This window comes from Hyperoodon ampullatus, assembly GCF_949752795.1.
Source record: "Hyperoodon ampullatus genome assembly, chromosome: 1".
Lineage (NCBI taxonomy): Eukaryota > Metazoa > Chordata > Mammalia > Artiodactyla > Ziphiidae > Hyperoodon > Hyperoodon ampullatus.
This window is the reverse complement of record NC_136914.1, coordinates 29,979,738-29,996,823: the sequence shown is the minus strand read 5'-3', so window position 1 is coordinate 29,996,823 and position 17,086 is coordinate 29,979,738. Positions and strand designations below refer to the sequence as shown.

The 17,086-nt window shown below is 34.1% G+C and overlaps 1 protein-coding gene across 3 annotated transcripts in view; it reads right to left on the bottom strand.

The window, feature by feature from the left end:
* The window catches only part of FSTL5 (follistatin like 5), a gene marked incomplete at both ends in the record, with an annotated part of 543,379 nt that overhangs the window by 382,789 nt on the left and 143,504 nt on the right, over positions 1–17,086 (bottom strand). For all 3 annotated transcript variants that reach the window (XM_079698612.1, XM_079698613.1, XM_079698614.1), the window contains one exon: positions 6,170–6,418. In XM_079698612.1, coding sequence (XP_079554738.1) covers positions 6,170–6,418 — 249 coding nt within the window. The remainder of the gene's footprint in view (positions 1–6,169; positions 6,419–17,086) is intronic.

Sequence of the window (17,086 nt, the reverse complement as noted above, 5' to 3'; positions counted from 1 at the left end):
TTCTCACTTTTCCTATTTGGCTTTAATTTTTATTATTATCAGGTTTTCAAATGTTCTCTGAAATATCTATAGGAACTCCCACAGAAAGGATTTTCAAACTGAAACATAGATCAGACTAATGGAGAATAATTTCCAACTGCATTTTCTAGAACATTTTATCCCCAATTACATATGCTGAATGTAATCAATGGAAAGTTTTTTGTTATCTGGTTTTTGCCAAGAAATATCAGAGAGGAAAAATCAACTACACCGGAAAATAATAGTTGTAAAAAATGTTCTTCACTTCGTAAGTTGCAGAAATATCACATTTAACATTTGAGAATCAGATAATAAGAAAATGAACACCATAAGTGTAGGTGTCAGTGAGAGGTAATGACTGCTACAATATTTAAACAGCTTCAAGACAGAAGAAAATTATTTGAACTAATAAATTGTTCTCATCTTTTCTCTCATTGTTGAATACTGTGCTCTATTGATAAATACTCATAAATCCATGGAAAACATGAAATAAAATATTCTTTTTATAACTTGACACCAAAAAAATGATAAAAATAAAAATGTACAAAAACAAGTTAAGACTATCCATGTATTTGAAAGTTAAATTTAGCTCCTATATGTCACAAAAAGAGGAAAATTTGACAAAGATTAAATACAATAAGAAGTCCACTTAGCCTCTAAATTTATATGGGGGGGTAGGGGAGTAAAATCACATTGCTATACATCTAATAGTTATTCTATTTATAGTATACGGTAAGCAAAATAAGCCTATAAGTCAGTGAGAAAGGTGACTATGAGATAGATGTTCAATTACAATCAAGAAACGAATAATAAATATGTTACTAAACTTGAGTTATTTTTTCTTTAAGTAGTCTTATTTACAATTGGAAAACTTATTACCTTCAATGTGTTTATTATGATCAGACAGATTTGGTTCTGTAATAATTTGACCAGAGTCTTTTACACAAGACTGATGTAAACCTAAAAGAAACTATGTGTGGCTTCCCAGACTCAAGGGTGAAAATTTATTTCCATCAAGTGTTCACAGTTATTGAAGTACCAGTCTTTTAAACCCGATAATTATCTCTTACTAACTTCTTTTGCCCAAGAACTGTGTTAAATGCATTATTTAATCCTTACAAATACCACAGTGAGAAACATTGTTTCTAAATCATGTAAAATAGTCACATGGAAATTACTATAAAAAATAAATGTTTAAAAATCAAAGGCAAGTAAGCTATTACGGCATTAGAGACTTAAGTGGAATGATTTGAAGCATACATGCACTAAAAGAGAGGGCAGAAGCCCTTGGTTCTTATCCAAGTAGCTTTAACTTACTGTGTGAATGTTGGCAGCCATTTAAAAAGTCTTAGGATTATTGCCTTATGGCTTGTTATTATAATGAATTAATACTATAATAGCTGTGAAAGCGTTTTGACATAAATAATACCCAATATTTCTCAGTTCTCTCTGATAATATTTTAATACATTTGTTGGGTGGTCCTAACATTTAAATCCTCCTCTTTTGGGGCTTTTCATATTATATGTAAAATCTATAACATATCTACTATCTATAAATAGAAGATAAACACATACACTATATAATGTTTACAAAATCCTTTACAGTTTTCAAAAATCGGGGGAGAAGTAAACATTTGGTATGATTTTAGTAGCCAATAGTGCATTTACAAGTGTACACCTAACAACGATTCCTAAAGTATGTTATATAGTGGGTTATACGTAGGATTCTGAAGGTCACAGTTTGATTAGAGAGGAGAGTGACAACAAAACTATATTATTAACACTGATTAAAATTTCAATGCAAAATAGATATGAAAAATGAAACACAGCTCAGTTGATTTTGTCATCAAATCAGAAAAATTTAATGTACGTCTAATGAAATTCAGGGGACTAATAAAATTGGTTTTGAGGTTTTGGGTACAGGATGCATTCAGAGGAACTGGAACTTCTGAGTGTCAGCATTTCGTCCAAGTTATTAATTTCACCACCAATCTGTAATTCCATTTGGCTAATACTGACTAAAAACAGAATAGAACAGAACAAACAAACCAACATCTGGGTACCATTTTCCAAAGTTGATATTATCAACATATTTTTCATGAAATGGTAAACAAGCCTGTTTCAACATAAAATAGAAGCTTTACCAACATGCCCTTTCCCAAAAAATAAGGCAATCTAAAAGCCCAGGGCATTTTATTGGTCTATTTTAAAATATCATTGGCATCCCAGTTTTCTAGCCTAAGTTCTAGAAGTTCTGACTTAAAATAATAATAATAATCAGGAAAGAGAATCAATTAAACATGAAATATGAATGTCTCTCCAGATTATACCAAAGAAAAAGAACACTATGTCAGATATCATTCAAATAGCACACACATAGCTGTAAAAAAACATATTTCCCAAGTTGTTACTCTTTGTGATGCACATTTAGATGCACAGAACATTTGCATTTATGGCAGGTTTATAATCAGTGCAGTAAATGGCCAAAGTGTTTCTGTTCAATTGACTTTCTCATAAAAGGTTTAATTCCCTACTCCTCTTGGCAGAGATTATATCTTGAGCTTCTTACTCTAGCTTACATCTATACTCTGAGTGTAAATTCTGCTGGGTGACCTGGTGTCTGACAGACTGACCCGGCGTCAGGTGAGAGGACCTTTTATTTGTTATGTGTAACCATGTGTATTGCAGCACTTAGAAAGCCATTTGTGGGTGAGGGATGGGAAATTAAAGCAAAACTCTCATCACAGTGAATAACAAGGCATTATATAAAATGCAAAGTTTGATTCTATGGTAAAGATCATCATAAAGTATTTGATGCCAATAAACAAATACTATAATATTATATATCCTATTGTAGACAGTTTCTTCATAATCAAATAAATGTGAATAGAAATAAATTAGAAAAAATTTGTGTTCACAGATGTATGTTTTCCCCATAGTTTCAGAAATCATAAATCACTAAAGAAAATTCTTAGTGAATTCATGTCTATGTTTATGAGTCCATAGTAGTAAATGCTGAGTATACTACAGAGGCATTTAAATATGTAACACGAATAATAAGAAGAAGATATATAGATATAGGTTAGATATAAGTATAGATATATGTATTGATACAGAGATAAATATAGATATAAATGTTTTTAATCTGGACTCTAATCTTAATTTTAAAATGATGAATAAATATACAGGTTTAATTATAAATACTAAACATAAATCTGATAAATGTATGATATGTGAAACAAAGAGGAATTTGTTTAAAGTTCAAGTCATTAATGAATAATGCAAATCTTCCTTTCTTTAACTTTCTAAAAAGTTTTTGTTATTACTTTTTCAGTACTTTTTAAATTAACCTCTTTTATTTTATGATAATTATATAGTCATCTGCAATTGAAGAAGTAATACAGAGAGATCCCATGCATCCTTTACTCATTTCTACCAATGGTAAGTAACGTTTTGCAAAACTATAGTACAATATCATTAACAGGATATCAACTTTGACCCTATCCACTGATCTTACTCAGATTTTCTGTTTCACTTCTATCCATTTGTGTGTGGGTATGTGTGTTGTGTTCTAGTCAATTTTACCACACACGTAGGTCCCTGTATTCACCACCCTAGCCAAAAAGATAGGATAATAAAGATCTGAAAATATGTTTAAATTTGATTTTTAAGGCATTAGTAATCTTTTAAATCAGAAGTTAACAAACCTTTACTGAAAAGATGCAGATAAAGCATTTTTTAGGCTTTGCAGGCCATACTGTCTCTGTTGTAACGACTCAATTCTCCTTTTGTAGCTCAAAAGCACCCAACGACAATTCCTAAACTAATAGTATGGCCATATTCCACTTAAACTTTGCTTAAAAAAATAAGCAGGGACCTGGATTTGGCCTATAGGTTCCTGTTTGTTGATTTCTATAAGGTTTTCTTAAACATCTTTTATTAGATCTAAAAGTAGAAAAAAAAATTTAAGGAGGAAAACATTCCTGTTATTTTGCTTGTTTTGATTTGTTCTATTTGAAAATATTTAATTAAACATAATATTTTAGCAGTTCTTGAACATAATATTTTGACATGCTTCTTCCTTTGGGCCATTATTTGAAACAGTATAAATTGCTGAAGTTCCACAGAAAGAATAATCCACAAGCACAAGAATTAATTTTATCCATCACACTATTAGGCCTTCGGCTCCATAGAATCTTCTTTTATGTCCAAAATTTTGCCAATTGCACACTAATAAGACAAGCAATTTATCATTTTATTATATATAATTTACTTCCTTTCTGCTGAAATAAAATCCTCTTATGAGATACGTACATATTTATATTAGGCAAAACACGAAGACAAATAAACAAACAGAAGACCCACAAATTCTGAGACCTGGGAAATGTGTTAACCCCTGGTAACTCACCCAGTTAATATAAATTAAATTGTAATACTATGTATGATGACAAAGTATTTTGGAAGCAATCATAGATCTAATAAATATTCTTAGTATGTCTGAAGGACAAAAGATTTTTAAATCATGGTTTTATGAAGTAACTCATAAGGAAGGCAACATTACATGCTATATCCACTTCATTTATTTCCACACTGATTTGCATACTGCATTGCATTATGCCTAAGCCTCCAGCAATAGAGCAGAACATTAAATAATCCAGATTATTTTCCTCACATGATAATTATCATATATTTCCATATAATCAATCAGCTGGGCCAAACCTCAATATTAGAATATAATTCTAAGTTAATCGCAAACTATTTACATAGTTTTATGATACTAAACATCAATGGAATAGTAAAATTTTCACTATACCATTTCAGGTCAAAATGACAGAAAAATATTATTTTATGACTATTAAAGCACAATATTAATACAGTTAATTTTAGCTATTTATAAGATAGATTAGATAGAAGAGGATAAGAAACAGAACTTGAAGCCAAAGCATCTGTTATTCTTTCAGTAAAAGAAAATAATCTAATGTCATCAATTTCTTCAATACGTGTAATCAAGGTGCACAGATTCACTCTGGTAAAGAAACTATTCTTGTGATTTATCTCATTTATATCAAAGGGCTTCTAGTAGCCACAATGACTACAGAGCCTTCAATCTTAATTCACTTGAAAAGCTGTGTGTCTTTTTTTAAATCGCCTGGAAAATAATACTTTATTCTACCAAGTTTGAAAAAGAAAACTTAATCGGTGGGCAAATGAACAACACTGTATTTTACCATACATTTAAGCTAAGAATTAAAATATCACATGAGCTTTTAAGTGTAAAAATACTTCAGCAACCTTCTGAGAGCTAGGGATGTAGAACCAATTGAAGATTAGAAATCAAGCTGATCACTGACCTGTTAGAATGATGGAAGTTCTATATACTTAACACTAGAATTTCTGTCTGAGTTATGACTATTAATAAAAAAATATTGTTTCCAGCATAAATAAATAAACAAGAAATATGTTTATAAATAAATCAAAGGCATCAAAGATGTTTAATGATTTATTTATCCAGCATGTTAAAACAATTTGTCAAATTACTAATTCAGCAGTACTTTTCATATAAACAGTTACCACTGATTTTGAGCACCATGGAAGTAAATACTGCTAATTTTTAAATTTTAAATTATTGTCATCTCAGATTTACTAATTGGGTTTAGCATGAGTTCATAGTTATTTCAGTGGGCATTTACAGGTTCCATATAATTTGAATTATGTGGTACTAGCTGAAGGCATCATTTTTAATCAGGAAGAAATGAGATGCTCTCACAGCATGGCTTGGCATTCATTCTTCTCTCAATTTCACTCCAGGTACATTTCAATGGGTGGAATTGGCTTGTTGACTGAATTGGCCACTCTGTGTCCCTCAGAAAACTGCCATGATTGGGAAGCCATATGGCATAATGCTGTAAGCTATATTAAATTCTGAGTCATATTTTGGCCAGCTTTGTTCTCATGACTGAGATTCAGAATTGTATCCATGTAAATTTCTATCCACTTGCTGCTCACAAGTGTCATTAAGCTCACATTTTGTTTCTTTATTTTTTTAGACACTTGCTATATAAAGTGGTGCTAGAGTTTACACTTAAAGGCACTAGTTGAGAAGATGGAAGAAACAGAGAAAGGTGACCCTTTAGGCTCACCCTGTATTTACCTTTGAAGAAGCAGTCTTCATTGTGGACAATGGTAATCTTGTGTTTTTTCAGGCAAGCAGCTCTGTGCACCTCACAGTGGTTTTCATAGAATTCTCCATCAGATCCACACACAGGTTTGTAGTGCCGATTGCAAAGGTCCATGCAGGCACATTCCGCTTGCCCTGTCTCTCTGCTGAGAACACAGTGCCTTCCCAAACCACAGTATTTGTTTTCACAAGATCCGAAAGGGCCATCCTGAATCAGGAATCCTGAGGACAAAAAACAGAAAATCACTTAGATTCATATGTCCAAATAAAATGCTGATGTCAAAGTTTAAAGGGAAAAGGAAAAAAATAATCTAAGAGAAATATAATATAATCAGAGTTCAGTTGTTCTCAGTGGAGAAGGGACTTGTATTACAACCAGCAGGTGAACTTTTTCAAAATACCCTTAACATACTCCCCTTCTTTCCCATTTCTCCTTGAGCTCTCACCTCCCTACCCAATAAGTATTACAGTCCTTAAGGACAAGGGCTCTAAGGTTAAAATGCCTGAACTCAAATTCTCTACCAATTATTAGCTTTATGTCCTTGGATAAATTGCTTCTCTGTGCTAAGTTGTCCTATCTGTAATACGAGGTTGATAGTATAGATGATCTCCTACAGGTGTAAGGAATAGTATATATACTGGTCCACAGAAAGCACAGCCTTGCCACATAGCAAATGTTTAACAAATGTCAACCTTTACATTAGCAGAATTCTGGTAGGAGAAAAGAAATGTATGTATATAATGTAGGAAATAGGAGAGAACAGGAATAAGAAACAGTGTCTTGAAAACTTCTTTCTGGGTTCTAACATCTGACCCTTTCTTGTTTTGACCTTTGCCACTTGGCAATTACTGATGAATTTCATGACTAAATGAACAAATCATGAAGAATTTGATTGTCTTCTTACTTGTTCAGTCTAACAATCTACATTTGCATCAGAAAAGTATAGGTGGATCTAGCAGTCTTGTACTAAAACCAAACTAAGCAATTTCAATACTCAGGCTTTTATAGGTAAATCTGGCTTTTCTTCTTTGAGAACATTATCTGACTGAAAAGTAAAAAATGTCAGTAAACACGTACATATAGAAATATATATATATATATATATATATATACATACATATATATATATAGAGAGAGAGAGAGAGAGAGAAATATATATACATGTATCTCAAGGAATAATATATATTCATATATATACACATGCATAAATGTGTGTGTACATATATTTACCATTGGCGACACTTATATACTGCAAAAAATAAAGTTTTGAGAGGTTATAAACTTAAATAACAGTAATTTTATTAGATACTTAGTGTATATTTTCAGCTGGTTGGTTTAAAACCATCTCCCTATATGATTGCATCATAATGATTAAGAACATGGTTTCTGATCCAGAGTTTAAATCATAGCTCCACCAGTTACAAACTTCAGGACCTTGGGTGGGTATCTAACATATCTATAACTTAGTTTCCTCATCTGTAAAATAGGACTAATAGTATCCTCAAATGGTTATCAAGATTAAAGGGTTTGTGAGGGAGAGATCAAGATGGCACAGTAGAAGGAGGCTGGGCTCAACTCCCTTCACAAACACATCAAACTACAAATCCATGTAGAGTGACACTCACTGAAATCTACCTGGGACTAACACAACAGGTCTTCTACACCAAGGCTATAAATAAAGATCCACAGAGCATCTGATAGGAAGGGAGGAAAGTGATCAGGCATGGACCCACACCCCTAGCAGGGGACACAGAAGAGGAATGAGTATCACAGGCTTGGAGATTCTCCCTGGGAGCAAGGGATTCAAGCGACATATTAGATGCCGCAGCCTGGGGCATCCAACACCAGGAAGGTGGGTCCTCTTAGCTGGTTTGAAAACCACTGGGGCTTACCAGAGGGCTGTAAGAACCCAAGATTCCATTCTTAAAAGAGCACACACACAGACCTACTTCCAGTCACATCATGGAGGCAGAAGATTGAAATTCCCTCGGGCTCTGGCCAGCCTGCCAGGGCACCCTCTGCACACATCCAGCCTGCATGGCCTCCTGCTCCAGCCCATCTTGTTCCGGTGCTACTCCCCACTAAGGCAGAGGCTGTCATTGCCAATGAGACTGCACACACTTGGAGGGAATGGAGCAGGCTGAGACGCCAACACAGCCTCTGTCCAGTGTGGAGGTAGACCCTGCCAGCTCATGAGTCCCTGTGCACACCTGAGAGTGGACAGGGTCAGTTCAGTGGTGTGGCACTGCCTCTGCAGGACCAAGCCAGCCTCTAAAGACAGTGTGCACACCAGGGGGGAAAGTGAAACCAGCACAGAAGTGCAGGCGCAAGCACTCAAGCCCTGGCTACATCCCAGATCAAGGTGCAGACTACCAACACACTGGGGTGAAAGCCAAATACCTCAGGGCTCTTGCTCTAGCTCCTCAAGCCTCATCCCTGCCCCAGATAGGGCAGTAATGGTTACTGAGCATAGACGATGTCCTGACCTTCACCTGGCTCTGGTTGTGGCCCAACTACACCAGCGCCACCACCCACCAAAGCGGGACACCCAAGGGAAGGACACAGCCTGTGCTCTCTTCATATCCAGCTCTCCCACCAGAGCCACTGAACGAACATACGCAGAGTGTATAGGGACACTCCCACACAAGGACACACCATCAAGCCTGGGATAGCCTAGTTTCATAGAGAAAAAGAAAGTTAAACAGAATGAGAAGACAGAGGAATATATTTCAAATGAAAGAATAACAGCAAAAACAAAGGAAAAAACAAAAATTCCTGAAAAAAACCCCTAGTGAAATAGAGGAAATAATTTACCTGATAGAGTTCAAAGTAATAATAGTAAGAATGCTAACTGAACTGGGGGGCGTGGGGGGGAAATAGATGAACACAGTCAAATTTTAACAAAGAACTAGAAAATATAAAAAAGAACCAGTGAGAGCTGAAGGAAACCATAACTAAAATTAAACAAAAAACACACTAGAGGGAATTAACAGCAGACTAAGTATACAGAAGAACACATAAGTGATCCGGAAGATAGGTAATGAAAATTGCCCAAACAGAGCAGAAAAAATAAAGATTTTGTTTTTTTAAATGGGTAGTTTAAAGGACCTCTGGGACAACATCAAGTGTATTAAAATTGGCATTATAGGTGTTGAGAAGGAGAAGAGAGAGAGGAAAATGTGGAAAGTGTATTTGATGTAATTATGGTTGAAAACGTCCTGAACCTGAGGAAAGAAACAAATATGCAGATCAGGAAGCACAGCGGGTCCCAAACAAGATGAACCCAAAGAGACCCACACCAAAATATATCATAAATGGCATAGAGAAAAAGAAAGAGTCACACAGAAGGGAACCCCCAAAAAGGTATCAGCTCATTTCTCTGCAGAAACTTTTCAGGCCAGAATGGAACAGCCTGATATATGCAAAGTGGTGAAAGCAAAAACCTAGGATACTCTACCCAGCAATGTTATCATTCAGAATTGAGGCAGAGATAAAGAACTTCTCAGAAAGCAAAAGCTAGAAGAATTGATCAATATTAAACTGACTTTATAAGAAGTGTTAAAGAGTCTTCTTTAAGTGAAAATAAAAGGTTACAACAAGAAATAAGAAATTATAGGGTGGAAAAATTCCCACTAGAAAAGGCAAGTACATAGTAAAGACTGTGGATCAATTACTTCAATAATCTAGTATAAAGGTTAAAAGACAAAAATTATAAAATCAACTATAGGTACAATAAACAGTTAAGGTTTAGACATTAAGATGTAAAATATGAAATCAAAAATATAAAATGTGGTGAGGGAGTAAGAAATATACAGGTTTTAGAACGTGTTTGTACTTTTTGTACTTAAACGACTATCAGGTTAAATCAAGCAGATGTACTTATAGGTCAACATATATGAACTTCATGGTAACTGCAAAACAAAAACCTACAATAGATATACAAAACCTAGAGAGAAGGAAACACAAATATAACGCTGAAGAAAATCATCAAAAAACAAAGAAAATACTAAAAAGAAAAAAAGAAAACAGACATAAACTAAAACAAAAACAAAAGCCAGTAAACAAATAACAAAATGGCAGTAAGTACATACCTATCAATAATCACTTCAAATGTCAAAGGACTAAATGCTCCAATAAGAAGACATAGGGTAGCAGATTGGATTAAAACACAAAAAACGAACAAATAAAAAACAGGACCTAACTATATGCTGCTTACAAGATAATCACTTTAGAGCTAAAGACACACAAAGACTGAAGGTATGGGATGGAAAAGGATACTCCATGGAAATGGAAACAAAAGTAAGCTGGGTAGGCTTTTTATTTTAAAGATTTTAAAACAAAGTCTATAATAAAAGACAAAGAAGGACATCATATTATGATAAAGAGATCAATACAATAAAAGGATATAGCATTTTTAAACATAAATGCACCTAATATAGGAGTGCTTAAATATATAAAGCAACAATTAATGGGCATAAAGGAAGAAACTGACAATAATCCAGTAATAGTAGGGAATTTTAACACCATACTTTTATCCAGAGAGAAAATTAATAAGGAAACAATGGCCTTAAATGACACATTATAACAGTTGAATTTTATATATATATACATCTCTTACATTTAAAGGAATTAGAAAAAAGAACAAACAAAGCCTAAAGTCAGCACAAGGAAGGAAGTGATAAAGATCACATAGAAAAATAGAGACAAAAAAATAGAAAAGATCAATGAAACCAAAGCTGTTTTTTTTAAAAAGATAAACAAAACTGAGTTAGGTTCATTAAGAAGAAGAAAAAAAAAGACCCACATAAAATAAAAAATGAAAGAGGAGAAATTACAACTGTTATGACAAAAATACAATAAGAGATTTTATGAACAATATGTCAACAAATTGGACAACCTAGAATTGGATACATTCCTAGAAACATACAATTGTTCACGACTGAATCAGAAGAAATAGATATTCTGAACAGACTGATTATTAGAATTGAAATTGAATCAGTAATCAAAACACTACTGACAACTGTAAGTCCAGGACTGTATGGCTTCACAGGAAAATTCTATTGAACATGTAAAAAATAGTTAGTACCTATCTTTCTCAAACTATTCCAAAAAAGTGAAGAGGAAGGAACACTCCCAAATTCAGTCTGGGAAGCCACTATTACCCTGATACCATGATAAAATGAAAATTATATGCCAATATTCCTGAAGAATATAGAATGAAAAATCCTCAACAAAATAAAAACAAACTCAATTCAACAATATATAAAAAGGATCATTCACTATGATCAAGTGGGATTTATTTCAAGGACGTGAGCTTGGTTCATAACTGCAAATCAATGTGATACATCCCATTAAAAATACAAAGGATAAAAAAAATACAAAGGATAAAAAGCACATAATCATCTTGATAGACCAAAAAAAGCATTTTATCAAATTCAACACACATTCGTCCTAAAAATTCTCAACAAACTGGTATAGAATAAATATTTCTTAAGCATAATAAAGGCCATTATAACAAAACCACAGCTAGCATCATACTCAACTGTTAAAACCTGAAAGCTTTTCCTCTAAAATCAGGAACAAGACAAGGATAGCCACTCTCACCATTTCTATTTAACATATTATTTGAAGTCCTAGCCACCAAAATCAAACAAGAAAAAGAATGAAAAGGCATCCAAAGTGAAAGGGAAGACATGAAACTGTCACTATTTGCAGAGGATAGGATACTATAATAGAAAATCCTAAGGTCTCCACCAAAAAACTATTAGAACTAATAAATGAATACAGTAAAGCTGCAAGATACAAGATAAAATACAGAAATCTGTTGCTTTTTATCCACTAGTAATGCACTATCAAAAAGAGAAAGCAAGAAAATAGTCCCATTTACAATAGCATTAAAATTAATAAAATACATAGGAATAAACTTAAAAGAAGGAGGTGAAGACCTACACTCTGAAAACTATGAGACAAAGATGAAGGAAACTGAAGATGATACAGTGAAATTGAAAGATATCCTGTGTTCATGTACTGGAAGAATTAATACTGTTGAAGTGTCCATAAAGCAATCAACAAATTTAGTGCAATCCTTATCAATATACCCATGACTTTTTTCACAGAACTAGAAAAAACAATCCTAAAATTTATATGGAAGCACAAATGACCCCAAATAGCCAAAGCAATCTTGAGAAAAAAGAACAAGACTGGAGGTATCACGCCACCTGACTTCAGACACTACAAAACTAAAGTGATCAGAACACTATGGCACTGGCACAAAAACAGACACATAGGTCAATGGAACAGAACAGAGAGCCCAGAAACAAACTCATGCACATGTGGTCAATTAAACTATATCAAAGGAGGCAAAAATATATAATGGGGAAAATACAGTCTCTTCAATACTGGTGATGGAAAATTGGAACTCTACATATAGAAGAATGGCATTAGAACATTTTCTCTCACCTTATACAACAATAAACTCAAAATGGAGTAAAGACCTAAATGTAAGATATGAAACCATGAAACTCCTAGGGCAAAAAAAGTCAGCACACTCTTTCACATACATATTAGCAATAGTTTTTCAGATCTCTCTCCTCATGCAAGGGAAACAAAAGCAAAAATAAACAAATGGCACCAATTAAATGTAAAAGTTTTTTCACAGCGAAGAAAACCATCAACAAAATGAAACAACCACCAACTGAATGGAAGAAGATATTTGCAAAGGATATGGCTAATAAGGGATTAATATCCAAAATATATAAACACCTCATGCAACTCAATATCAAAAAAATAAACAATCCAGTTAAAAAAAGGGCAGAAGACCTGATAGACATTTTTCCAAAGACATACAGATGGCCAAGAGAACATGAAAAAATGTTCAACATCACTAATTATGAGGAAAATGAAAATCAAAACCAAAATGAAGTATCACCTCACACCTGCCAGAATGGTTATTGTCAAGAGCACAACAAATAATAAATGTTGTGAGATGTGGAGAAAAAGGAATAATAGTTTGCCCCAGCAATTCTACTCCTGGGTATATATCCAGGGAAAATGAAAAAAAAACTAAATCAAAAAGACACAGGCACCCCAGTGTTCAGAGCAACACTATTTACAACAGCCAAGATATGGAAGCAACCTCAGTGTCCATCAACAGATGAATGGATAAAGAAGATGTGGTGTATATACACAATGGAATATTACTCAGCCATAAAAAGAATAACATTTTGCTATTTGCAGCAACATGGATAGACCTGAAAAGTATTATGCTTAGTGAAGTAAGTCAGACAGAGAAAGAAGAATGTTATATGTTTTCATTTATATGTAGAATCTAAAAAATAAAACAAACTCATGAATATAACAAAACAGAAACAGACTCATAGACAAGTGAACAAACTAGTAGTTATCAGTGCGGAGAGGGGTGGAGAAGGAAGCAAGTTAGGAGAAGGAGAGTAAGAGGTACACACTATTAGGTGGAATATAAATAAGATACAGGATGTGATGTACAGCACACGGAATATAGCCAATATGCTATAATAACTTTAAATGTAGTATAACCTATAAAAATATCTAATCACAGTGCTGCACACCTGAGACTAATATAACATTGTAAATCACCTATACTTCATTTGAAAACAAAATTAAAAGTCTTGGCACATGTAAAACTCCATTTAAATGTTAGTTATTATTATTATTATTACTTTTAAAGTAATTAATTTTCATAAGAACAGATATACAAATAAAAAAGTATTTAAATAATCAACTTGTTTTTATAAATAAAACCCATTAGGCATTTTGATATTCATATAATGCATGTATTTCCATGTGGAATTTAGAAAAATTGAAATAAAAAATAGGACCAAGACTATCAATAGTATCATTTAAAAAATAACTTATATTTTTGATAGAACTGTAAATTGGAACTGTTCTTCAAAGCAACTTAAAATTATTGGCACTCTTTGATACCATATTATAATCTTTGTGAAACACTCTAAAACATTTAGAACAAAAAATAAGAAAAAAGACAATAAAATTTATTGAATCAAGCTTTCCAATGTAGTGTTACTTTAAATAATTGATAATTACTATGAAATATTTACTAGATTTTGGAAAGTATATTTAATGCAGTAGTTCTTGAAGTGTGGCACTTTAGAATGGCCTACAGAAGTTTTATAGCATAGATTCAGCCTTCACTTTACCCTAGAGTTTCTGACTCAGTAGATCTAGGATTGAACCCCAAATTTATATTTCTAATTTCCCAGGTGATGATGTTATTTTGGTTTCTGGTATCAAACTTTTGGGCCTTTGACTTAATGAAATCCTAATTGCTAATTAAAATAAATATGACAAAAATAAAAAGACTAGGTAAACAATTATGAAATATTCTTAAGTGGAAAAGTGAGAACTTTATGTTATGATTAAAACCAGATAAAATCAAGCAAGTATTTGAATGAAACTAAGAAAGGATATGGAAAAATGAATACAATTGATCAGCTAATTGGATATGATATTGGGCAAATTTTTCTACTTTTACATAATTGCTTTTTTAGTGTTCAATACAATACATTAATAAAAGAAATTCCATAATTGTGTCAATTACAACTGTAAAATAATGACTGATTTCATTTTGGAAAATCTTTTTCTTCATTTTTCTACTTATGCCTATTGTTGATCTTATGTTTATAGGGTCCAAAATGGGGCTGCCATTATAGCACAGGGATTTGACTCATATAGTTGTATTTTGTACCGTTTTATACCTTATATTTTCCTAATTTCCTTAATATCTTACTAACAACTAGTTTCTTGCTATCAAATAGTTTAAAATTTATGAATGGAGTATTTTATTTTATTTTTTTATTATCTAAGAATGAGTTTAAGATCAACTGAGTCAAGAGATTATTTTACGTTTTGGTCACAAACTGAGGTGGCTAATGAAATCAGTACAATTTCTAAAATAGAAGGAATGCTTTGCTATAAAATGAGGTCATTTATGGTATATTTATGTCAATGAGTATCTTTCCTTGACTCTCTCTTCTTCAATTTTTCCTCTTTTTGCTTGTACTCCAGTTCAGAGATTTGTATTAGTGTGGCCAATAAGCCATTTTCTAGAAGTTAAGGAACTATTTTATACTAGCTAGAAGCCGTGTGTTGCATATAGCTGCTACAATTAAAGGAAATTTAATTAATTCATATGCAATCCAAAAGAAAGCTCATATTATGTAAATGAATAACTAGAACATATCCTTTCTGACAGTAATTATCCATGACTAATGCTGAACTTAAGTATCAGCTGAGATTAACTCAATTTAATCTGATCAACATGTCAAAGCTTTCTTTTAAGTATACTTAGATAACACACTAAATGAATTTTAATCAAGAACTTCTCTCTTGCTATCTCGCAACTTGATAAAATAACATGTGTTCCCACAAAAGTGCTATGTATTTAATAAGCACATTATTTTATAACTTCTATGCCTTCAGAGCATTACAAAGATTCCTCAGATTTAAAATAAACAAAGAACTGAAACAAAAGATGAAAGACACCAAGTCATAAAGCAAAATCATTCTATATAATTCTAAAGATAGTCTTCTCAGACTCTCAATGATGATGCAATTCTCTTCAAGTGGTTTATGTATATATACTTTATCAAATAGGTACTTCATATAGAGTGGATCTAATTTGAAATAAACTTTAATAAAATGTATTATTTTTGTGTGCAAGGTACTATACTAGATAGTATAGAATAGATCAAAAGAGCAGTCACTGATACTTTTTCTAGTAGCTTAAAAAGGGCATAAGGCAGGCCTTGGGCCCACGGAGAGTTAAAAATTTAGGGACATATTTAGGAGCACAAAGGAGCATGAGATGAATAATATCAGGTAAGACCTCACAAGTATTATATCATGTCATGGTTGAGGTTTATGTTCCAGGAATGGGTTAGGAGTTCAGAAGGCTGATATATGGAATAGACAAGGCTTTAACCACCTCCTGTCTGAGCAGGGAACAGATGCATTAGGGCAGCCTACATGCAGAGGTGGGGCCAAAATCAAAGCTGAACCCCAGGAGCTGTGCGAACAAAGAAGAGAATGGAAAATCTCTCCCAGCAGCCTCAGGAGCAGTGGATTAAATCTCCACAATCAACGTGATGTACCCTGCATCTGTGGAATACCTGAATAAACAAGAAATAATCCCACCAATGAAAACAACAACTAAAATCTACACTAACATAAACATAAAACCAAAAACAGATAAGACACAGAAAGCAAACCCCAAGTCTACAGTTGCTCCCAAAGTCCACCACCTCAATTTTGGGATTATTTCTTAGGGCTTTGTTTCTCACTCAGGCCGGGGGGGAGGGAGGGGCACGGTAGTCATATTTGGAATGCGGGGAGAACCTGAGGCGGCAGAGGCCGGCATGACATTGCACCAGCCTGAGGCACGCCGTGTGTTCTCCCGGGGAAGTTGTCCCTGGATCAAGGGACCCTGGCAGTGGCGGGCTGCACAGCCTCCCTGGGGGGTGTGGGTAGTGACCTGGGCTTGCACACAGGATTATTGGTGGCGGGAGCAGCAGCAGTAGTGGTCTGTGCCCACCTCTGGGGTCCGACATGATAGCTGCAGCTTGCGCCCATCTCTGGAGCTCACTTAGGCGGCACTCTGCCATCTGTGGGTGCATGGAGCAGGAAGCCTCTCTCCTCGTGCACCCCAAAACCATGGTCTCTTGCCTCTCCAGCAGGTCAACTGTTTCCCGGACTCCCTCCTGGCTAGCCGTGGTGCACTAGCCCCCTTCAGGCTGCGTTTATGCCACCAACCCCAGTCCTCTCCCTGGGATCTGACCTCTGAAGCCTGAGCCTCAGCTCCCAGCCCCTGCCCGCCCCAGCAGGTGAGCAGACAA